The sequence below is a fragment of the Jaculus jaculus genome, chromosome X, assembly GCF_020740685.1.
Source record: "Jaculus jaculus isolate mJacJac1 chromosome X, mJacJac1.mat.Y.cur, whole genome shotgun sequence".
Taxonomy (NCBI): domain Eukaryota; kingdom Metazoa; phylum Chordata; class Mammalia; order Rodentia; family Dipodidae; genus Jaculus; species Jaculus jaculus.
The window spans coordinates 43,523,851-43,549,640 of NC_059125.1; the positions used below are offsets into that span (position 1 = coordinate 43,523,851).

At 36.7% G+C, this 25,790-nt stretch overlaps 2 protein-coding genes across 13 annotated transcripts in view; one reads left to right on the top strand and one right to left on the bottom strand.

Annotated features, from left to right (window-relative positions):
- Cask (calcium/calmodulin dependent serine protein kinase) overlaps positions 1-25,790 on the bottom strand; it is a 361,845-nt gene that overhangs the window by 179,091 nt on the left and 156,964 nt on the right. For all 12 annotated transcript variants that reach the window (XM_045140293.1, XM_045140292.1, XM_045140290.1 and 9 more), the window contains exons 4-5: positions 24,842-24,919; positions 20,323-20,395 (exon numbers count right to left, since the gene is read on the bottom strand). In XM_045140293.1, coding sequence (XP_044996228.1) covers positions 20,323-20,395; positions 24,842-24,919 — 151 coding nt within the window. The remainder of the gene's footprint in view (positions 1-20,322; positions 20,396-24,841; positions 24,920-25,790) is intronic.
- On the top strand, positions 3,690-4,694 carry Gpr82 (G protein-coupled receptor 82). Its single transcript, XM_012950437.2, is given in 6 exon segments — positions 3,690-3,806; positions 3,808-4,041; positions 4,043-4,282; positions 4,284-4,333; positions 4,335-4,621; positions 4,624-4,694. Coding segments are annotated over 6 exon segments (999 nt in total).

Sequence of the window (25,790 nt, forward strand, 5' to 3'; positions counted from 1 at the left end):
TCATAAGGAAGGATAATATACGTATATATCACTCACTAACTTCCGCTCATTAGAGAAACAGAGAAATGAGCTTTTTTGAAGAGGTACTTGCTATATTTGCCATAACTATTTAATTTTCTTTTTCTCCCCACTGTAGTTGGTGTCATGCTCGAATGTATTTATACTGACTAAGGATAGTAGAAGAGTGAAGAGCAAAGAATTGTTAATCTGAAATTGACCTCATTACCTTGAACAGTATAACCTTAATCAGCATAAACTATTCATACAGGTAAGGATGATTCCTTATTCATTTTTAGCTTAAAATGATTCTATAAACACTTAAAAGTATCAAACTGCTGGAATTTTGAAAAGCAATCATAAAGAAAAGTGTTTAGCTACTAAGTATTTAAATAACCATTAACTGTTAGGGGAGTACACTATTTTTTTTCATTTGTTATAGTAAGAGATACAATATACACATATATTAGTGACTTGGAATCATTTTCTGGGGTCATCCTGTGTCTGTAACAAATCATGTTGATTTGATTTCTTAATGGTATTTCCCAAATTTCAACAAATAATTTCTAGTAGCTTTAAAATTTATTTAATTTTTTTTTGGGGGGGGCTGAGGTAGGGTCTCACTCTGGCCCAGGATGACCTTGAATTCCCTATGTAGTCTCAGGGTGGCCTCAAACCCATGGCAATCCTCCTACCTCTGCCTCCAGAGTGCTGGGATTAAAGGCGTGTGCCACCACACCCAGCCAAAGGTACAGTACATACAAATTGGAGAATCTGAAAATTATGAACTAGTTGTCGTTTGTTATCTTGAGGTTTCAGTAGAATCTCAACATCATCTGTCTAATAAAGTTAGCACCATTACCTCTTGTTTTAGCATATTTTACATTACCTAAAGAAGACAAAAGCTATGGCTTTTCTTCAATCACATCAAAGGAAGCTTCATTCCTTATGGAAAACTCAAAATATACTTTGAGCAGATGAACTTTTCTTAAGAAACTGATTTTTTTAAATTAGTAAAGTTACAGATGCTACATGAATTTTAACCCAACTGCAATCCACCAGACAGAAAATCACTGTGAAATATATGGTGTACTTTCTAAATAAGAATTGCAAAGAAGAAGCCAGGTATGGTGGCATACGCCTTTAATCCCAGCACTCAGGAGGCAGAGGTAGGAGGATCACCATGGGTTCAAGGATACCCTGAGACTACATAGTGAATTCCAGGTCAGCCTGGGCTAGAGTGAGACCCTACCTCAAAAGACAAAACAAAACAAAACAAAACACCAAGAAAAATACTTGACAAGAAATAAGCAACATGAAAAGACAGTGGTAGTCGACATTAATTAAGGGTCTCAATATTTGAACCTAAAACACTGTGCAGCTCTTAAGTTTTCAAGATGTTGGATATAGATTAGTATACTTAAAATTTCATTTCAAAATTATATATTTGTAAATAAATACTTATTTCTTCAAAATTTGACATAACTTTAAAGTGGTCCAATATATAGGAAACAAAACTCTGATTCTGGATGGGATAGGGGATAAAATATCCCTGAGAGGCAGAGATCTGAAGAGTGCATATGGCATTTTTTTTTGCTTTATAATAAAAGGAGTATAATTTGTTTTTACAAAATAAATGCTAGAACCATGCTGTCAATCACAAAATTACCCCAAAAGTTTTGGTGAGGAATACAGACAATGTGGTAGACTATGAATAGAAATCATGTTTCATATTTGCTATTCTCATCTAAGAAAAAAAAGGAAATAAAGAGAAAAAAATGAAAAGGAAGTTAAAATGGAATTAGTATGTGATATGATATGATTCTTCAGTACTTTGTTTTTCTCTTCAGTAAGATTTATTTAAAAATGACATAAAAACACACCTTCATTTATGCTTAGATGGAAGTGCCCTATACTCTAAATAAATAAACATTCTGAAAAAAAACAGATGCTAAATTATACATGAATATACATGATGGCACTTTAGGTACCAAACATAGCAAGGATAGTTTTGACAAATTGCAACTTTATTTATTGAAATATGAGGCTTAGCACTAACTATTTCAAATGAAAAATTACTGATGACCTTTGGATATGACCCTGGGATTTTAGAGCTTGGTCTCATGCTTTCCTTCTGTTTAAGTTTAGGCCTTTGGCTGAATTTTGTTCATGTGGAACTAACTTTATTTCTGAGCTATGAAAAAGGACCTTTCTAGCATTATTACAGACAAGACCTTTATTCATAAAACAATGGCATTAAAACTATATATTATTCATATACCAATTAAAAGTAGTTTTTAATATGTTTTTTTAAATTTTATTGTTCATTTTTATTTATTTAGTTGAGAGTGAAAGAGAAAGAGGGAGAGAGGGAGAGAGAGAGAATGGGCACGCCAGGGCCTCCAGCCACTGAAAACAAACTCCAGATGCGTGTGCTCCCTTGTGCATCTGGCTAAAGTGGGTCCTGGGGAATCAAGCCTCGAACCAGGGTCCTTAGGCTTCGCAGGCAAGCACTTAACCACTAAGCCATCTCTCCAGCCCAAAAGTAGTTTTTATTATTTAACTAAAGTAATCATACAAAGAAATTGGTTTGATTTTTCCATTAATGTGGCTACAAACTACTTTTCTAATACTTTCTTCTAAGTAACTTGTATTATTTGCATGTATGCTTACATTTCTAGGCTACATCTATCTTCACTTACCTATTGCTGTGCAATCTAAGGATTATAAATTTCTCAAGCCCAAGATGATAAATCTCAGCCTTTTAACTATTTGCATCAATTTATTTTTAGACAAAGGTAGTATCCATCACAAGTGCTTTTTTTGCTTTTATTTCAACTGGGTGACTATGATTGGAAAAGGTAAGAAGCCATCTGTACTCCTTCCATACAAGGTTGAACCAACCCCGCATTTCTGGGATGGAACATACTTGATTGAGGTGGATGATGCTTCTTGAATTTGGTTTGCAAGAATTTTATTGAGAATTTATTTTTGTTTATTTTTATTCATTTGAAAGTGATGGACAGAGAGAGAGAAAGAGGCAGACACAGAGAGAGAATGAGTGCACCAGGGCCTCCGGCCACTGCAAACAAACTCCAGATGCATGCTCCCCTGTGTGCATCTGGCTAACGTGGTTCCTGGAGAATCAAGCCTAGAACCAGGGTTCTTAGCCTTCACAGGCAAGCAGTTAACCACTAAGCCATTTCTCTAGCCCTTTATTGAGAATTTTTGCATCAAAGTTCATCCGTGATATCAGCCTGGAGTTCTCTTTACTTGTACCTCCGTATGATTTTGGTATTAATTTAATGCTGGTTTCATAGAAAGAACCAGGGATCATTGCCTCTTTTTCAATTGTGTGGAATAACTTGAAAAAAGTTTGCATTTTAGTTCTTCAATAAATCAATGAATTCATCAGTAAAACTGTCTGGGCCTAGACTTTTTCATTGGGAGTCTTTTAATTATAACTTCAATCTCATGTGATGTTATGTCTCTATTCAGGTAGTTTATATTGTTATTTTAGCCATAGAGTTTCTAAACCAGACCTACTTAAACATCGTGTAATTTAACATTAAATCAAGTTATTTACTTATTAATAATTATAATGATTTAATTTAACATTAAATTAACTTAACATTAAATATTTACATCTATATTCTAGCTCCTGTGACAAAATTCAAGAAAATCTGATATAAATGCATAACAACTCAACATGCCTTCAACCATCCGAGATCTCATCAATGGGTTTACCAACTTCTTACATCTTTCTTTGTATTATTGGTCTCTTTAGAAACTCACTTGCTCAGTGGTTATTTTTTAACAAAAATAGGTAAGAAAACATCAACACATGTCTACCTGGCAAATCTTGTGACTGCAAATTTACTTGTGTGCAGTGCCATGCCATTCATGGGTATCTATTTCCTGAAGGGCTTCCAATGGGAATACCAATCTGTGCAGTGCAGAGTGGTCAATTTTTTGGGAACTCTATCCATGTTTGTCAGCCTCTTAATTTTAAGCTGGATTGCCATAAACCGCTATACTACCTTAATGAAAAAGAATGAAAAAGGAGTCCATGCAGGAGACCACGTCATGCTATGAGAGGATATTCTATGGCCATTTACTCAAAAGATTTCGCCAGCCCAATTTTGCTAGAAAAATGTGTATTTATATATGGGGGGTTATACTAGTTGTAATTATTCCCATTACTATATACTACTCAGTGGTAGAGGCTACAAAAGGAAAAGAGAAACGATGCTACAATCTGAAGATGGAACAAGGAGCCACAATTTTCTCAGATTGCTGGCCTCATTGGAACTACATTCATTGGGTTTTCATTTTTAAGTAGTTACATCATATTACTCTTTTGTCAGCCATATAAGAAAAGTAAAGACCTGTATATCTATTATAGAGAAAGATTTGACTTACAAATCTATGAAAAGACATATTTTGATTATCCAGGTCCTACTAATAGTTTGCTTTCTTCCATATATTATTTTTTAGCCTCTTTTTTATGTTCTGCAAAGAGAGGACTGTCAGCAATTGAATTATTTAATCGAAGCAAAAAACATCCTAACTTGTCTTGCGTCAGCCAGAAGTAGCACAGACCCTATTATATTTCTTTTGTTAGATAAACATTCAAGAAAACACTATATAATATCCTCACAAATCATAATTCACCACAAATACAAACATATAATTGACTTTTCAATGGAAAACCCCACAAAAGAGGAAAGCATTCATGAGACCCTACTAGTGACACTAAATTAAGTAATTAACATGTCATAGGTTGGTTGACAGCACACATCAAAAAACTCTGCTTTTTAAAACTAAATAAATATATGCATAAAGTGTGAATTACAGTTCTACTTATACTAAAGGTTGAACCTTTCAGAGGCAAATGAAGTGTGTAAGGATTCCGCTGTGTATAAAATCAAATACTTTTTGTTTACACACTATAGATCTTCTGTTTGAAACATATCTTATAACTGATAAAGAAGCAAATGCCTTCTCATTTGTCTGCTTTCGAATAGTTAGAATACAAGGGTTCACTGTGGTTAGTGTTTGTTAGTAACAAAAAAATAAGTACAAAAAATAATGAGTAAGAAATGTCCTTCACCTAAGTCTTATCTAAGTGCATGAAAACAATGTGTAAAGATCTGAGATTTCATAAATCTATTACTTATTTGGTACTATCTTGATCATGTTACTTTGAGAGGCAATATTCAATGACAGTAGTATTTATTAAGCCTTTTTGCTTATATTTATTCTTAAATATTTGGATTAGGCTTTGTCAAAAGAAAAAAAGTATGTTATTACATGCCTATCTTTATATTTTGTATGTTTTCCTCTATAAGCAATATAAATAATAATGTATTAATGAAGTACCTGCCATATAGAGATACTCAATTAAATTTTATAAATGAATAATTGATGAGTCAGCATAAAAGTATTATAGTTAGAAGATTATTCTCTGAATTTAGACTCCATGGGTTCAGTCCTAGCTGGACAATGGTAAGCAAGCTACTTACCCTTTTTCATATTAATTTCTTTATTTGTAAAACAGAAAATATGATCTGATTAATATCATTATTATTAAATCAGATGCTATAAATATGAACTATTTATTAGTAAGCATTTGATATATGACAGGTACCCTGTTTATATGCTTTACATTATTTTAATTATCACAACCATAAAGTAGGTTATGTACTTGCTGATAAAAAATGAGAAGTCATCTCAATTTTTCCAGTATTTAAATATATATTTAAACAATAAACATTTCTTAATGATTATTTCTTTCATGTCAGCAGGACAAATGATGATTCTATTCTATATTATATACAGTCTAATAAATAAAATTTAAAAATGTGTTTTGTCTTCTCAAAGGATCACAAGTACCTTTGGAGCTGTAATCTACTTTCTATTTTTTAAAAAAATACTTTATTTATTTATTTATTTATTTTATTTAAAAGAATGAGAGAAGGAGAGAAAAGGGCAGATAGAGAGAGGTAGAATATGCATCCCACGGCCTTTACCCACTGCAAATGAACTCCAGACACATGCACCAGCTTGTGCACCTGGCTTTATATAGATACTGGGGAATAGAACCTGGGTCCTTGGGCTTTGCAGGCAAGTACCTTAACTGCTGAGCCATCTTTCCAACCCTGCAATAATCTACTTTCTATTTCTATTTCTCTTTCCACCATACTTGCATTCTCAGATAAGAACCAAACAAAAGCAGTCGAAAATAAATTAACTGTAACTTGCCACTTTGTTAGAAAATTGCTTACAGGCTCAGTTTTCCCTTCACATAGTAATTCTTTAATTTTACATGATACTTTAAGTCTAGTTTTATAGCATCTTTTGTTCCTGAATTAGACTGTATAAGCAGTTCATTGTACAGATTTCCTAAGGGCCAAATCAAAGAGGTTGTTCTGATAATGTTCATGTAAATTTAATAAAAATCCAATACAAAAAAAGTCCACAGTAAATATTTGCTTAACTAAGAGGTGAAAATGTCCAGAGACATGTCTGAAAACACTGTGGCTTCTTGTATTTATAATATATATCTATTCTTTCACAGTAGCAATTGGATTTCTGGCTCGGTAATATACAGACAAAAGAGATCTGGGAACTCTAGGTGAACTCCTTATATGCAGGCTGTAAATTTATCCATCCAATCTAGTGACTTTCTAGACATGCAAATCTCAGAAAAGTCAAAGTCCATCAAGAGAGTTCCTGAGATGCCCAGATTTCTCCATAGTTACAACACCTTATTCTTATTGGAATTTTAAAGCCAAAACTCAGCAGACTAAGAGGAACTGAAATGATGAATCATTTTCATTTAAGCTGGACCATATTAAACTTCACTGCACCTAATCTAAATATTTTATTAAAATCATTATTCAAAAATCACTTTATAGCTCTATCCATTATTTTATTTTATTTTTTCATTTATTTGAGAGAGAGTGAAAGAGAGAGAGAGAGAAAATGAATGGGTGTGCCAGGCCTCTAGCCACTGCCAAAGAACTCCAGATGCATGGGCCACCTTGTGTATCTGGCTTACCTGGATCCTGGGGAATTGAACAAACATGGGTCCATTGGCTTTGCAGAAAAGCACCTTAACTGCTAAGCCATCCTGCCAGCCCATTTATCCACTGTCTTAAAATAAAGGTCAAGGATATTAAGGCTGAAGAGCTGGCTCAATGGTTAAAGACACTTGTTTGAAAAGCCTGATGGCCTGGGTTCAATTCCCCAGTACCCATGTAAAGCCAGATATACCAAGTTGCACATGCATCTGGATTTCAACTGAAGTGGCAGAGAGACCCTGGTGTCCTCATTCTCATTCCCTGTACAATGAATTGCTTCTACAGTCTAATTCAGGAACAAAACTAGACTTACAGTATCGTGTGAACTTAATTTAAACTTCTTGCAAATAAAAGTATTTTTAAAAAGAGAAAAGATATTACCAAAGTAATGTTACTTATATTTTAAAATGCCAGGCAAAAATGTATGTACAAGGGCTAGAGAGATGTCTTAGTGGTTAAGTGCTTGCCTGCGAAGCCTAAGGACCCCAGTTCGAGGCTCAATTCTCCAGGACCCAGGTTAGCCAGATGCACAAGGCGGCACACGCATCTGGAGTTTGTTTGCAGTGGCTGAAGACCTGGCCTGCCCATTCTCTCTCTCTTTCTATCTATCTGCCTCTTTCTCTCTCTGCCACTCTCAAATAAATAAAAATGAACAAAAAAATTTAAAAAAATGTATGTACAATTTTTCTTCAAATTGCTCATTCTGAGAGAAAATTCCTATTTAAACTTTTATTTAACTACAAATTGATCTTAATGTTATCACATTTATCTTTATACCACAGGTAATTTCCTAAACAACGGACTATAAATCATGTTAAAATTATTTTATTTATTTGAGAAAGAGAGACAGATATATATATATAGAGAGAGAGCATGGGCACGTGAGGGCCTCCAGCCACTGCAACCTAACTCCAGAAGCATGTACCACTTAGTGCATCTAGCTTTCATAGATACTGGGGACTCAAACCTGGGTTCTTAGGCTTTGCAGGCAAGTGCCTTAACCACTGAACTATCTCTCCAGCTCTTTGTTGATTTTTTTAAGCAATTGAGGAACTGGCCATTTAATATTCCCATGTACTATCTGCTTCTTTCTATCAAATAAATAAATAAAATATTTTTAAAAGGGGCTGGAGAGGTGGCTTCGTGTTTAGAGTACTTGCCAGCAAAGCCAAAGGATCCAGGTTCAATTTACCAGTACCCAGGTAAAGCCAGATATACAAGGTGGTGCATGCCTTGAATTCATTTGCAGTGGCTAGAGGCCTTGGTGTACCCCTTTTCTCTCTTCCTCTCAAATAAAAAAATAAATAATATTACATTAAAGTTTTATATAAATATCACTTTCTAAATTTACACTAATCGTAAGATTTGGATTTCATAAAAATGTAATTTTTAATGTGTTTATGTGAGTTTTAAACACAAATTTGGAGTTTCAGAAAGCTAAAGGACAATCAAATTATATTTTAAATGTATAAAACAGATATGACATATGCCCTATTTAAGGCAGCTTTGAAATTATAACTCAGGAATACAAACCATCAAGATTGGACAAGTACAATTCAGGATGTCCTGTTCAACCTAAAGTGGGTCTGCCATCTTCCTTGGGCAGACAAGCAAGATCTCCTATGGTCCTGATTTGGTGATGACTCCCTTGCCTTATAGTCAGCCAAGATAGAAGTTGTGATGAGTGAAAAGAAAGCTTGCTGACAATCCACAAAGGGAACACAGAAGAGATGCTGATAATTTGCCAAGCATTTCAATCAAACAGCCTAATGTGAGGATTTCCCTCTGATACATCCTCCACAATTCTAATGGAATTGATACCATTACAAACAGCTACTACAGCTAGAAATGTCTTACCAATGTATTTTTGAGTCAGAGTCTCACTCTAGCCCAGGCTAACCTGGAACTCACACTATAGCTTCAGGCTGGTCTGGAATTCATGATGTTCCTCCTACCTCAGCTTCCTGAGTGCTAGGATTAAAGGCGGACACCAATATACCAGGCAAAAATGATTTTTGTTTAAAGAAAGGGTTTATAACTGATGGAAAGCCCCCCATGGCTACATGATATAAGTCACCCATGGCTCAGTGGAGAAGCAACGAAAAGAGCTATTTCTTTCTACCTTTTTTTTTTTTTTTTTTTTTTTTTTTTGAGGAATGGTCTTACTGTAGACAGGGCAAACCTGGACCTCACTCTATCGCCCAGGTTGACCTGGAACCCACAGTGATCCTCCTGTGGATCACCTCAGCCTTCTTTCATATATTTTTACTTATTTATTTTCAAGGAGAGAGAGGGGGGAGAGGGAGGGCATTCTAGGGCATCTTGGTCCTACAAAGGAACTCCAGACACATGTGCCACTTTATGCATCTGGCTTTACATAAGTACTGGGGAATTAAACCCAGGCCAATAGGCTTTACATGCAAGTGCTTTAGCAGCTAAGCACTCTCTGGCCTCTACATCAGCTTTGTTAGTGCTAGGATTACAAGCACTATTACCATGCTCTAATGAAAAGAGCTACTTCCCCCATTCAATTACTAATCAGGCCTGTCCCTGCTTAGCTTCTGAGATTAGAGGAGATTGGATATGTTCAGGTTGGTATGGTCATAGACAAAAAGAGCTACTTCTAATAAACAGAAGAAAGATACATCCTTGAAAAAAAATTTACAGTTTTTTTTTTTTTGGAGGGGTGGGATGACAGAAGAGAAGCCAAACAGCAGGAAATACAAGAAATTAATGATGATCTTCTAATTTGTGAGATTTTTTTTCTAAGTACCACGATTAAAAACTTACATTCAAAGTGAACACGAACCTTATGTTAAACAACCTTACAAACTAATTCCCAAGGATTAACCAGTATGCTTGTGATAATAAAGAACAACAAAGTTAATTGGCATTTCAATGAGAATTTATTCTTTTTTTATATAACATAAAGGGATTTGGGGAGTTGTGGTAATTGATGTAAAAGAAACATCAGGCTGGTTGTGGCAGGACACACCTTTAATCCTAGCACTTGGGAGAAAGAGGTAGGAGAATCGAGGATCGTTGTGAGTTCAAGGCCAGCCTGAGACTACATAGTGAATTCCAGTTCAGCCTGTGCTACAGTGTGACCCAACGTCAAAAAAAATAAAGAATTAAAGGAAACGTCAATGACTGAATATAAGAGGAAGGAATACTGCAAGAAATCCACAATGCCACAGCAATTACTATTTGTTGTAAATGTAATAAACACGTATTTATAACAAAGTCTGGCCCTCAGCAGGTGAAAGGAGAACTGAGACCAGAAGGGGATCAAAGAGCAGCCAGGCATGCCAACACAGGCTGAAAAGAAAACCATTGAAAGGAAGCACACCTGAGCAAGAGGCCTCTGGCTGAGTGTATGTGCAGCCGGGATTTGCACAGTTCTGAGAACTAAAAACTGAACACACAAACCTCCTGGGCCAGGCTGTGATCAGAATAGAAAGTGACTGTGCATCATGAGCAATACTTGGAGCAGCCAGTGCATTTCAACTTCAATTACTGAAACTGTACCTCAGTGAGAGGGACAGAGGCCTGAGGAATGACAAGTCTCTGCACACAAGCGATGTCTTGAGATTCAGGAGAGCTGAAAGAATTTTATAAACTTGCAGAGTTAGCAGAGGCAGGAATGGAGGCAGGAGTTGTATTTACCTTGACAATTATACAGTTTCTGTCCAAAGTACTTTGAATTTAGGGGTAAGAAGATGAAAGAGAAAAAAAAATTACTAAAGTAAAATGGAAGTTTTTATAGTCTTTAACAAGAAAAAGAAGAATTAAAGGATAGAATATGATAAAAGATAGGGGGAAAGGTTTTAGAAGAACACAATACACAATAACATTGTATGATGTGTCTTAAGTAGGGCAATCTTTGTGCCCCAGGAGACATTTAACAATGTTTGCACATAATTTTGGTTGCTACAACTGAGGGGAAATGCTATTGATATTTAGTGGGTAGAGGGCAGGATGCTGCTAAGCCTGGTATGATACCCAAGACAACTTCCCACAACACAGTATCCAGCCTCCATCCAATGTCAGTAGAATGACTGGTGGGAGAACCTTTATTATGATGACATACCCCCTGAATTTGAAAGAATTATTTTTACATGAAACTGCTTCAAAGCATGCAGCATTCACTATAAGTTAATAATCAATACTCAAACCTAACCTGAAATTCTTTTATTATTATTTATTTGCTTACTTTTATTTATTTATTAGAGAGAGAGAGAGAGAGAGAGAGAGAGAGAGAGAGAGAGAGAGAGAATGGGCGCGCCAGGGTCTCCAGCCTCTGCAAACGAACTCCAGACGCGTGCGCCCCCTTGCGCATCTGGCTAACATGGGCCCTGGGGAATCGAGCCTTGAACCAGGGTCCTTAGGCTTCATAGGCAAGCACTTAACCACTAAGCCATCTCTCCAGCTCCTAAAATTCTTTTGTGATTTAGTTATTGTTTTTCTTTCCTGGCATACATGTCTATGTAGAATACATGTGTGGTATATGCATGTGTGTGTGGAAGCCACAGAACATTGTGTGTCCTTCTTTTATGGCTCATCTGCATGTTGTTAGAAATGGGGTCTCTCTCTATATCCTGGAGCTGCTTGTTCATCAGAGAGCCCCAGTGATTTCCTGGTCTCTATACCCTGCAGACTAGGCTTACAGATGTGTCTGGACACACCCAGCTTTTTACATGGGTTCTACGGAGTTATATTTGGTGGTCTCCAGCCCAAGAGTCCCTGATGCCTAAGTGACAAGCACTCTTAATCACTGAGTCATCACCCGAGCTCTCAGTTGTGATTATTTTAAAGGAAATATCCAGAAAAATCATTATTAATCTATACAAAATCTATTGTTTTAGAAGATCTGGTAAGGGGGAAGGAGATGGAGAGGGAGACAGAGAATAGAATATAAATATTCTTGGCTAAATGAAGTAGATAATCTAAAATTTCCTCAGGAAAATGAAATAATATTATACTCCTTTATTTTCTTTACTAAATATAAGAGAAGCAAACTTAGACAAGAACACCAGCTGAAGAAAACAAAACCTACATACAAACTAAAGCTACATGGTCACTGAATGCAATGAAAACTGGATAGGGCTGCTTTAGTGGCAAAAGACTAACACAATGAACCAAGTGAATATTTAAATCATTAATCATATGAAATGTGTTTCACAATGATCAGCATGTGGGAATACTCTTAAAACAAGCACCTAAATAAAGCTAAGTTTATCTAAATTACAGACACAACCTTCAAGATAAGCTGTGGTCTTTTCTTTCTTCAAACACAATGCTCCCACTCTGCTCTGAGCCAGGCATTGTCATCCTCTGCCTTTACTCATCTGGTTTTTGATTACTTGATCTAAGCCATAGTGACTTCCTTACTATTCCTCTAACAGGCCACATGTGTTCCTGTTGCAACACCTGTGTACTGGCTATTCCTTTACCCTTAAGGCTTCTCTTAGACAACATCTCAGCCTACTTCTTTGTCTCCTTCAAGTCTTTACTTAGAGGTCATGCTATCGTTTCAACATGGCCTGCTTTGACCACCTTATTTAAATTCATAGCCCCTTCTCTTGCATTCTCTAGCCTTGTGACCACTCTTTTTGTTCCTATAGTCCCTTTCACCTTCTAACCTACCAGGGTGTCATCTTTGCTGATGGACTGTTGTCTGTATCCCTGAACTCAAATATCAATTACACAAGAGCTTTTTTTTTGCCTGCTTTTGTTCACTGATTTATCACCAGTTCCTAGGACAGTATCTACTATACAGTAGGCACTCCAGAAACATCTTAAGAAAATATATCCAAATTCACCATTGCTAATTAAGTAAATGTGAGCATTCCATTTATCCATGCAAAATGCACTGATTCCAGGTACTGAAGTATAAAAAGTATCAGCATTAATGTGTGATCTGTCAAATGAAATATGGTGTTTTTTCTATTGTTTTCTTATTAAAGTCTGGGAATGACTTCTCTATTCTCTTCTCTGTAGGTTTATGGTTGCTTCCTCAAAAGTATATGGCTTGCCCTTTAGAAAAATAAGCTAATATAATCAAATGCAAAATTAATCCTGTGCCCTTGTACACACTATTCTGAGAAACATCTCCTTGTCACACCATGACTCAAGGTATCTTCCATGAAACCTCAATGATTCTTATCACACTCGACAATAATTGTTTGCCTGTCTACAAAGATGATCTCCAACAAGTTCTTCTACACTTGTATACCTTTTGCACTCCTATAATCAAAAGATTCAGTTAAGCCAGGCTTGGTGACACGTGCCTGAAATCCCAATACTTGTGAGATAGAGGCAGGAAAATCACAGGTCCCAGGTCATCCTCAGCTAAACAGCAAGATGGAGACCAACCCAGAATACATGAAACCCTGTCTAAGAAAACAAAACAACAACGCAAAGCAAAGCAAAGCAAAGCAAAGCAAAGCAAAGCAAAGCAAAGCAAAGCAAAGCAAAGCAAAGCAAAGCAAAGCAAAACAAAACCAGACCCACAAAAGATGGAGGTATGTTTCTTCCCCTGGAACCTAGACTACTAGTATTATAAACTTCTTAATATGACTAACAAATGTGCGTATAAGATGTGACACACAGCCAGTTCCAGGGCCTGGCATCTTCCATTTCTTTGGAGTTCTGAGCCACTGTCTTATCTACTGGAGACAAGGATGTGTGGAAAGAGTGAGAAGCTCTGATTGCAGGACAATGAAGAGGTCTAGTCAGATCCCAGTAGTTCAAGCTACCTCGGCTGAGATGACAGAAAGCCTTGCCACTTCAGCCAACAATCAGGGTAACAGGGGTGAGTAGTCCTCATCAAGTTCTATTCAAATTGCAGAACAGTGAACAAATGATGACATAATCGTTTAAAGTCACCACTGTTGACAGGTGTTGATCTGTAGTAATAGATAAGATATACTGCCTAGTCTATTACCATAATACTTTCTGGATTTGTATTATGTGTGAAGTAGGCACTCGGATATTTGTTGACTATATAAACCAGAAGCTCGATTAAAAGATGAGGTCAAATATAACTCCTTTTTAGATTTTGTTTGTCATTATATTATTCCAAGTATTACAATGTAGTATATTGCCAATCATAATGTCATATTGATATAATTATCATCTTTCAAAAAAGGATGTCATACTGGAAGTGGTGGCTCCCATATGTAATCACAACACCCAAGAGGCTGAAGTAATAGGGTCATTATGAGTTCCAAACCAGCCTGGGTTACAGAGTAAGTTCCAGGTCAGCCTGAGCTACAAAATAATGAAGCAAGCAAGCAAACAAACAACAGAACTCATGCAAAATAAAACGTCCTCTTGATCCAAATAATTTTTTTGAGGTAGGGTCTAGCTCTAGCCCAGGCTGGCATCTAACTCACAGCAATCCTCATACCACTGTTGGGATTAAGGGATTAAAGGCATGGGCAACCACACCTGGCTCAAATAATTTTTAATATAATGCTATTATGTAAGCTAGCAAACTGAAAACATTTAACATTTTCAGATTATTTTTTCTTGTATATATTTTTCAGAGTAAAATATATGTCCTGTATGTATACATAAGGAAAAAAGATACTACTTTCTCTATATTGTACTTTCATTAAATGCAAAAATCATACACCATGATACTATATTTGACAATCTATTCATTTCCCTTTCTGCAATTCTTTCATTTATTTTTGAGTTTTTGAGGTGAAGTATTATTCTAGTCCATGCTGATCTAGAATTCACTATGTAGTCTCAGAGTAGCCTCAAACTCTCACTAATCCTCTTTCCTCTGCCTCCTGAGTGCTGGGATTAAAGGTGTGAGCCATCACTGCCAGGCACAATTCTTTTATTTTATTTATTTATTCATTTATTAATTTTATTTGAGAGAGAGAGAGAGAATTGGAGTGCCAGGACCTTAACCACTGTAATTGAACTCCAGACACTTGCACCACCTAGTGGGTATGTGCAACCTTGTGCTTGCCTCACCTTTGTATGTCTGGCTAATGTGGGACCTGGAGAGTAAAACATGGGTCCTTAGGCTTCACAGGCAAGTGCCTTAACCACTAAGCCATCTCTCCAGACCCCTTTCCATAATTCTTATGCTCATTGGAAAAGTGAAGAATTTTTTAAAATTAAAAGTGCTATGTATCCACTGGTAAAACTGTAAAGTTTTCATGACTGTATAAATTTCCTGTTTTCATGACAGTATCAATTTCCTATCTTCACATTGTAAGAGAATGAATGTAATATTATACAGCTAATTTACATTAATGGGTATTGGTACATTTCTTCAATGATTTTTACTTGCTATTATAACATCCTATTAGATGGTTTTGGAATTACACATGCTGTCCTTTAGCTTTTTTTTTTTAATTTTTATTTATTTATTTTGAGAGCTAGAGACAGAGAGAGAAAGACAGATAGAGGGAGAGAGAGAGAATGGGCGCGCCAGGGCTTCCAGCCTCTGCAAACGAACTCCAGACGCGTGCGCCCCCTTGTGCATCTGGCTAACGTGGGACCTGGGGAACCGAGCCTCGAACCGGGGTCCTTAGGCTTCATAGGCAAGCGCTTAACCGCTAAGCCATCTCTCCAGCCCTCCTTTAGCTTTTATGTATAAGAATTGTCTACTAAAATTTTTATATTATAGAAATTTTAATGAAGCTGTACTTGATTTTCTTAACAATTATAAATAACAAAGGAGTAAGGCTTTTAATAATAGGTCTTGAAGGTGAGAATACCATGTCTGTGGGAGCTGGTAGTCAAAAGAGCCAAGGACAGGCTGGAGAGATGGCTCAGTAGTTAAGGCACTAGCCTGCAAAGCCAAAGAACCTCTGTTTGACTCTCCAGATCCCACATAAACCAGACACACAAAAGTGAGGCAAGCACAAGGTTGCACATGCCCACTAGGTGGTGCCAGAGTCTGGAGTTTGATTGTAGTGACTGAGGCCCTGGTGTGCCAATTCTCTCTGTCTCTCTCACAAAAAGGCCAGTGACAACATATCCAAGTGTGAAAGCACAGCCCAGGGCTAGAGAGATCTCAGAGGTTCCCGGGTGATTCTAGACCTTGGAAAGGGCTGAAAATAAGTAGGAGGGCCTACTCTCCTGCCTCTATATTTTTTCTTGGTACTGTTGGAGTCAGAGACTGAGAGTTCTCATTAACTTGATAGTAAGATGGAATAGAAGAATAATGATTTTCTGATATTCTAAGGGTACAATGTGTATTCTATCAAGAAATGTGATTTCATGCTATATTTAAAAACCATGTGCACACCACCACCAAGGGGGAGAGTGAGAAGAGGCAAGCCTGAATAGCAGCAGGGGGTCAAGGCAGGGAGTGCAATAGAGTGGGAGATTGTTTGGCATTTCCTGGCTTGCTCACTCAGTCACTCACCTGGCCCAAGTCCCTAAAGCAGAAGCTACAGTGCTCCTTCCAGACATCCTGGCTCAAAAAGATTTTTCTTGGCTGTGGTGTTCTAAGGATACCAGCCTTATATTCTGGTACTTGTGTAAAAAGACTCTTGAAAATGGCAGAAGCATGGAACTCCCCCATGAGGGCATGGTGAACTTTCTAGAGGGACCCACATCTAAAATATATATATATATTCTGCTTCCGAGGCACCACGTCTCCATGGAGCACAAACTCCATGAAGCAAACATGTAGGACTCAGAAGTATCATCAGCAAAGAGATGCAATGACTTTAATAGTGGGTCAAATGTAAGCTTTCACTGCTATCAACTTCAACAATTGGATAAACAGGGGAAAAAAGTACTCTCTGTGATATAAGAATTGTGGTGGGTGGGAGAATCTATAAATCTCATAAGAACATTCTGGCTACAGACAGCCCTTTCTTTAAGAGTTTACATTGTATTTCAAACAAAGAAAGCCCAAACCAAAACAATACTACCTACTTAGATATTGGTATATTTTAAGGTTTTTCAGTTGTCTTGGAGTGCTTATATTCTGATAACCTGATACTCACAAGCCAATATGCCACTGAATTTATGACAGCAGCTAGCTAACTTCAAATGAGTGCAGTTGTTCAAATGTGCTAAAATTGCATTAAAGATCGCTTAACTATAGTCATCACATCACATCCAGAGCCTGTAGCTGTAAACCCTAAACCAGTTAGTAGAGGCAGTTTGTCTTCATTAGAACACCAAAAAAAATTCTAGCTCAAGGGCAACAGGTAATTAATTGTACCAATTTGGCAAGTAATATAGAAACTGGAAATAATGGTGCAATGTCTATGGGGCCCAAAAGAAAACTACCAAATAGATGACAAAACTGGGGCCCAACATGATTCTCCTGAATTGGCAGAAAATGAAACTCAAGGTCAAATAAAAGCATTCACTAGGAATAATGAATGTGGACTTCTAGGAATCCAAGAGGCTGACACAACAAGGGAGAAAAATCAATTTTTTTATTTGTAACATACCACTTAGTACTGAAACAAATTTAGAAGACAGGTCACTGATGCAGCCATTTGTTGCCTGTCCAAAAGAAAATTTGGTCCTAATCAGCAAGGAAAAACCAGATTTGGGTGGTGCTCTATCTGCAGAGCCAGAGGGTAATAGTGCCACAAATGTAAGTTTACTATCTGAAAACTACTGTACTCAAGATGGAGGTAATGCTGGTACTTCATATAATTTCCAATATGGTTTGATTCCAGCCCCTTCAAGCAATTTCAATTATGAATCAATAACAAGTACTTCAAGTGATTTCAAGCATGGGCTCCTGCCAGGTACTTCAGATGGTTTCAAGTATAGATTATCACCAGAATCTTGGCCAAAACAAAAAACCTTGAAAAATAGTGAACTGTCTAATAATAATAAGACAAAAAATGTCCTCCTTGCAGCTGCATATTCATACACAAACATACAATAAAAAGGTACATACTCATTCATACAGGACTGAAATCATGCAGCTGTGATATCTGTGGATATTTGTCTACTCATAAAGAATAAAGACCATGTAAAAAGACTTGGTACATAGCAAGGATAAAAACTACAAATGCTTGGTATGCAAGAAGAGCTTCAGGTTAGTAGCTAGTGTTGGAGTAAGACATGGATTTCAATGCCATGGTATTTGGACAGAACTATAGATAGGTCATACTCAGAAGGGCACAAAGATATACACTGGGGATACGGTACAGAATTTCCTTGTGATGGAGTTTATGAGGAGAAACAAGTTGGAGGAGGACATGATGAAGAACTGGTTGATGACAGAGAAGATCAGAATGCACCACTCCAGATGGAATGAATCAGAAGATATTTCTATGTCTCTGGATGACTTACCATACTCAAGAATGTTGCATTTGGATATACTATGAATCAACAATTTGGTTTATTGAACTTGAAGGCTTAAAAACTATGGCACAGGGCTGGAGAGATGGCTTAGCGGTTAAGCGCTTGCCTGTGAAGCCTAAGGACCCCGGTTCGAGGCTCGGTTCCCCAGGTCCCACGTTAGCCAGATGCACAAGGGGGCGCACGCGTCTGGAGTTCGTTTGCAGAGGCTGGAAGCCCTGGCGCGCCCATTCTCTCTCTCTCCCTCTAACTGTCTTTCTCTCTGTGTCTGTCGCTCTCAAATTAAAAAAAAAAAAAACTATGGCACATGCTAGAGGCAGTTATGTTGATATGAAAACTATAAAATCAAAGTCTTCTAGCAACATCAATAAAAAAAATATTTCTATAGGACAACCAACAACCATGTGGTTGGATTACATGGGAGTCTCCTGATATTAAGTCAGATATTAAAGTAAAACTTTTTTTTTTTTTACTTACAAGACATAAGGTACTATTTGAGTTCTATGAAAACATAGTATTTGTCATTTATATAACTTATATGCTACTTTGACATGAAGAAAATCCAGTGAGAGTTGACCCAAGTTCTCTGTCCAAACTACTTGGGCAACAGAGTTTTGATACTTTCATATATATAGGTTATATAAAATATTACACACACACACACACACACACACACACACACGTTTATATATAGGTTTTCTTTTATTTTAATTATTTTATTATTTATTTATTTGAGAGCGACAGACACAGAGAGAAAGACAGTTAGAGGGAGAGAGAGAGAATGGGCGCGCCAGGGCTTCCAGCCTCTGCAAACGAACTCCAGATGCATGCGCCCCCTTGTGCATCTGGCTAGCGTGGGACCTGGGGAACCGAGCCTCGAACCGGGGTCCTTAGGCTTCACAGGCAAGTGCTTAACCGCTAAGCCATCTTTCCAGCCCTATATATAGGTTTTCAATGAGTGGCCTTTTCAACCACATTGATTCTATCTTGCATTTTTCCATTTTTGTTTGCTTCATAATTTAAACCAAGTCTCTCATAATTTAAACCAGAGGTTCTAGGCCTTATTTCTAATTATTTTGTACCAATAGGCATGCTTAAGAATGCAAGACATAATTTGTTGGAATGAACTGACTTCCCCCCAGTATTCCTTTCTTTAATTTGACATGATTTTGCTACTTTACAAGTGAACAATGTCACAAAGCTGAATGTGGCAAAGCTGACAAATACCACTGAAAGAAATTTTCACCTTTTGCTCCAATATGATAAATGGTTACTGTATATTTTCTGACAGGACTTTTGATGTTGGGTATCTGTTACTTTGGCACTATTCTTATTTTTTTTTCACTTTACTATACATATTTCAGCCTCATTTGAAAGACAGAAATCTGGTTGAAATCATAGAAAAATATATAAAATAATGTCTTTTTTACAAATTTCCACCATGTCCTGTTGGACAAAATAGTGATGCAACAGAAATAAACACATAGTATTTATTCATGTGTCCTTGTATATGAAACAAAATCTGCAAAGAACGTATAATGCTGACTAGTCTACATCGCAACATTAAGAAAATATAAGTGCATAACTTTTATTATATAAACCAAATTCTAATTTTCTCCTCAATGAACTCAGTATAAGATATAGTTTTGTTTTTCCTATCTATTGGACTTGCCATTTCTTGTTCTGTCAAACACTACAAACAAAGAATAAAAAACTTAGTTTACATGTAACCTTTAGTAAAAATAATAAAACTAAAATTATAGTGTTCCACTAAGATTTAGCACTATTCTCCAAATATAAAGCAATTGAATAAATTTTTATTTTGTAAGTAAAATTAAGTTAAAGATACTCTATAAGTATACTAGAGAAAAATTATGATTATTGTTACTTTTCTTCATACACATTAAAATTAGTGATAATAATGACTTACCTTCACATCCCTGTGAATTATGTTATTGTCATGACAATAGCGTAGTGCTTCCAGTATCTGTCTCATGTAATGGCTGTACAAAAAACAAACAAACAAATGAAATCTAAAAATGTAATTTAATAAACTTTCATTTATGCCCCTAGTTTTATAACTTCCATTGTTCTATCAGCCACCTATAATTTCATCTGGTCAGACAAGGCAGTGAGGCTTAATGAAAAGAGTTGGCACATAAACTTAGAAGCTTCTTGAAGAAATGGAATATTCTGCATTTTCTAAGGTAGTTTACAAGAATTCCATATAATTCACAAACAAGACTGTTACACTTACTAAAGACTCAACCCTAAAATGTGAAAAAAAAAATGATCACAATACTTCAGTTAATTATATTTACCTAAATTGGATTGCTATTAGGAAACTTCTCAGGGCTAACAGAATGATACTGATCTACCAGCAGAATCAGCTCTGTAGTTTTACATTCAGCCTTGAGGAAATCTATACAATCTCCTTATGCACACAACTTCTCATGGTCAGTTAATCAGGTTTTAGTTGGGGACATCTTTGAACAAAGCAAGGTTACTTGTAGACTCAGGTATAGGGAAGTTTTGCCTCTCATATGGTCAGCAGAGGCTCTTATCAGGTACAGGTGAAGAACAAAGGAGATAGATTTTTAGAAGTCATGAATTGGTCATGGGGTCAAGTAGCAATGGAATATGACAAGAATATGAGTGTTGTTCTGCTTATGGTAGGGTTATATCTGGATAAACACATCTAAAATTGAAAAGATTCTAAAATGAAAATATATGAAACACATCTAACCTACTACTGAATGTAATGTCCTAACCTGTCCTACCCTGACAAAAATATGCTTAGAACAATAACATTAGCCATTGTAAAAGAAGAGTAGTGACTCAGTTTATTCCTTTGTCAATACTGGGTTTAAAAAAACTCAATGTATTGGCTTGGGAAGAAGAGATGTAATCTCTGACATGCCCTCAAAAGAATGTCTCAAGTTAAATATTATCTATGGTAAGTAGAATCTGCAATCTTTGAGGCATGATGGCTTCCTGGAAAAGGAATAAAAGTGAGCCAACACTCTCAGGTATAATGCAGATGTTTCATGATTGAAATTCTCCCTTAGATATGTGGACTCTCATAAGCTTTAGGGAGAGAATTTATTCTGGGCCAAGAGTGCATGTTAATGTGGGAAGAAATAATGTGGGGAGCTGCCCTTGAGAGCCCAAGCCTCTTTCTGCTTCAGGTAGGCTTTCTGATACGCTGTATCCTTGGAATTATTTAGCAAAGCTTGGTACTAGATAAAGATATCACCCTTATTTTTTATTTATTTATTTATTTGGTTTTTCGAGGTAGGGTTTCACTCTAGCTTGGGCTGACCTGGAATTCACTCTGTATTCTCAGGGTGGCATCGAACTCATGGCAATCCTCCTACCTCTGCCTCCTGAGTGCTGGAATTAAAGGTGTGTGCCACCACGCCCAGCTCACCCTTATTTTTGAGAGAAAGATTTGATAATCTGACTCTGTTAGCTTACTCCCCAATTTACCACCACTGAAAAGGACTGATACATTCACTAATTGACCTGTGCTGCACTGTGCTAAACACTGAACAGATTTGTATTTTATGCCATGTTTTGTTGCTTTTCTTGAAACTCAGATGGCTGGAGAAAAACAACATCCATTTAATTACTTGTGTCTCTAGGGCTTCTGGTAGTTGTACTCATTAGAATACTAGTGAGTTTCCTAATAATGAATCACAGAACCAGAGAGAAGAAAGGAAAATTAGAAGTGATCTGACTAAACATACCCCACAGGAAGAATCTGTGTGCTCAGTTACATGGGTATTGATCTTTTGCAACAGGAAACACAACTAATAATGCTGAGACCTCCTTCTTTCCCTTTCATTGTACAGAGGAAGAGACTTAAATAAGCTATATCTATCTGTCTTCTTTAAGTCTCATGTTTGGGAGAAAATTACCTCTAAATGCTATCATCCTACCTATACTGACAGTCCAATATAAGAGACAGGCTGAAAGTTAAGGGAAAACTAAGAAAACTTAAGAAAAAAAATGACTAAAAGTAAAGTAATATGATATATATCACATAGCCCAGTGTCAGTGTGCTTCAAAAAGGAAAAAATACATCTTCTTCATTGAGGAAAAGTTCAAAATAGAATAAATATCCTAAAATTTTGATTTTCTTTTCTTTTCAGGCTGCCCTTAAAATTGCAATATGGCTGAAGAGATGTCTCAGAGTTTAAAGGCACTTGCTTGCAAAGCTTGCCAGTCCTGGTTCAGTTCTCCAGTATCCATGTAAGCCAGATGCAGAAAGAAAGAAAAGAAAGAAAGAAAAGAAAGAAAGAAAGAAAGAAAGAAAGAAAGAAAGAAAGAAAGAAAGAAAGAAAGAAAGAGAGAGAGAAAGAGAGAGAGAGAGGGAGAGGTGATAGGTAGGTAGGTAGATAGATAAATTGCAGCATGGATAAATATAAAAAGTAACAAATTGTTTTGACTTTTATTTATTGATTGATTGATTGATTGATTGATTGATATGAGAGTGACAAAGAGAGAGAGAGAGAATGGGCACACCAGGGCCTCCAGCCACTGCGAAAGAACTCCAGATGTGTGCGCCCCCTTGTGCATCTGGCTAACGTGGGTCCTGGGGAATCAAGCCTCGAACCGGGGTCCTTAGGTTTCACAGGCAAATGCTTAACCGCTAAGCACTTTCTCCAGCCCTTGTTTTGACTTTTTAAGGACAAAATAATACACATAATGATATGCAAAAGTCTGAGACTTTCATTTAGTTTATTAAATGATTTCCAACAATACCATAAGAAAAATCAAGATTACACTGAATATTTTTTATTACTGGAGAATACTTTTCACTTCTAAAGTATAAGGAAGAATAAAAATATAAAAACTGATGTAAACTCAAAATTGTAAAGACAGGGCTGGAGAGATGGTTTAGTGGTTAAGCGCTTGCCTGTGAAGCCTCAGGACCCCAGTTCAAGGCTCTATTCCCCAGGACCCACATTAGCCAGATGCACAAGGGGGCGCACGCATCTGGAGTTTGTTTGCAGTGGCTAGAGGCCCTGGCATGCCCATTCCCTCTCTCTCTCTCTCTATCACTCTCAAATAAATAGATCATGTGCAGTGGCTAGACGCTCTGGCCCACCATTCTCTCTCTCTCCCTCTTTCCCTCTCTCAAATAAATAAATAAAAATAAAATATTTAAAAAGAGCATGACACAAAAGAGGATATTTATACAGCAGGAATCTAAGAAAGTAATTATAGTGAATGTGCACAATGTTTTATTTGCTTCTTCTCCCCAGCTCCAGTAGCACAAAATAGGCGCAATACCACATTAATCATGTTCTTTGTTCTGTGCTACAGTTACAGTTGCTCCCTCCCTGAGACTGGGGCCCTTCATCCTCACCCAAGCCATGCAGGGGTCACTTATAAAAAGGCAGTCTCTAAGTTGTTTCTAGATATGCCCTTCTATTGCTATAGTTATATCAAGAATGACAGGACACAGAAGTTATAATTACTTAATGTAATTGTTTTTCAAATTATAAGAAGTTTTAGGGAAAGGTAATAGTTTTGAAAGTTTGAGCCCTTCAACATATTATGTCAACTCATCAAAGTATAATTATACTATAAATGTAATCAAATCAGAAAGCTACACTGCTGTATGTATATAAGCCAATGGCACAATATGTACATGGCTACTATGATTTTTCAAATTTACTTCTTTTGGGGGCCATAAGGTCTTCCTGACAAGTCTTCTACTTAGAAGAACTGCTATCCTTTGGTTAGGAGATCATATAGTGGCCTGAAGCAAATATATTCAGCATAAAATGATTATATTTTTGTTCCTTTGACTGTTCTGTGCTTTCCCTTAGATTAAACTGATATCACTAAAAAGCAAAATGGAGGGCTGGAGAGATGGCTTAGCGGTTAAGTGCTTGCCTGTGAAGCCTAAGGACCCCGGTTCGAGGCTCGGTTCCCCAGGTCCCAGGTTAGCCAGATGCACAAGGGGGTGCACACGTCTGGAGTTCGTTTGCAGAGGCTGGAAGCCCTGGCGCGCCCATTCTCTCTCTCTCCCTCTATCTGCCTTTCTCTCTGTGTCTATCTCAAATAAATAAATAAAAATTTTTAAAAAAAGCAAAATGGAGAATTAATGAGGTGATGAAGTATATCCACCCAACCCAAACATCAAGAAAAATCCTCAGGTTTAATTGTCATGGTTCCTGATCTACCAAAGCCCTCTTTGTTTAAGAAATGTGTATGTTAGGAATACCGGTGTGAAAATGTAAACCTATATTAACAGATAAATACATTTGGCATTTTACATTTTCAGCTACTATTTGGTTCCATTGCACACAATGAAGTAGCCAAAAGCAGCAGTATGCTCCTGGTCAGACATAAGAGCTGCTTGCTTCATGTGGTTGATTTGTTTTTCCTTCTTTCACTTCTACTTGACTTCTTTGGAATACATACAGATTACATACCTGGCCACAGCTTCACTGTATACAAAACCAGCATCAGCTCGCTTTACGATTTCAAAACACAGATCTGCTCCATCCATACTGCAGAGAAATGTAAAAAAAAATGTTAAAAAAGGAAAATTCACTGAAAGTGAGTTTATCACTGTTATTAGCTGACTACAAACAACTCTAAGTTATTTAAATCCCCTTTCTATGAATGAAAAGTAGGCAAATATTATTCAAAATATCACAACCACTTTTTGAAAATCTACAGAAAAAAAGAGCAGAGAGAGCAAGATAATAGGAATATCATATAATAAATGCAACAATAAGAAGTCTCAGGAAGGAGCAATTCTGCAGGCTATGGGCATATTTTGGGTATGAAAATGATCTATATCTAGTCAACTAACATAGTATTTTAAGAACACAAAGACTTCAAAACATTTTGCCTCAGCTATCACCATAAAGTGGAAACTTTTGGATATAGGCTGTGAAAGGATAAAAACAATGAGCTGATCTATAATTTATTTTTGTTAACCTTCCATGACCAAATTTAATTGCTACAGACATAGTCTAACATGCTGATGTCTCAGTGACACGGCATTACCATCCTGCCCTGAAATTTAGATAACTCTGTATTTCTCACCAGATAGGGAAGACCTCTTCTACCTACCCTATCTAGTGACATTTCAAAAAATAAAAAAGATTGTTGTACACAGACTGCTCTTATTCCACTTCTCAAACATACTATTTTCTCTTCTGCCACAGGCTTCTGTATATACTGTTCTTAAATTCAAAACCTGCCATGACTCAAGTTTCAATTCCAATTCTACCTACCAAAGAAGCTCCCTCAAATATTCAGCAACCTCAATGTTCTTCTTTGCCTTTGTCCTTTAACAGCAATATAGTCATATCTGACTATATAAAAAACTATATAATTTATCATGATATTTAGTATATGTGTAATATAAAC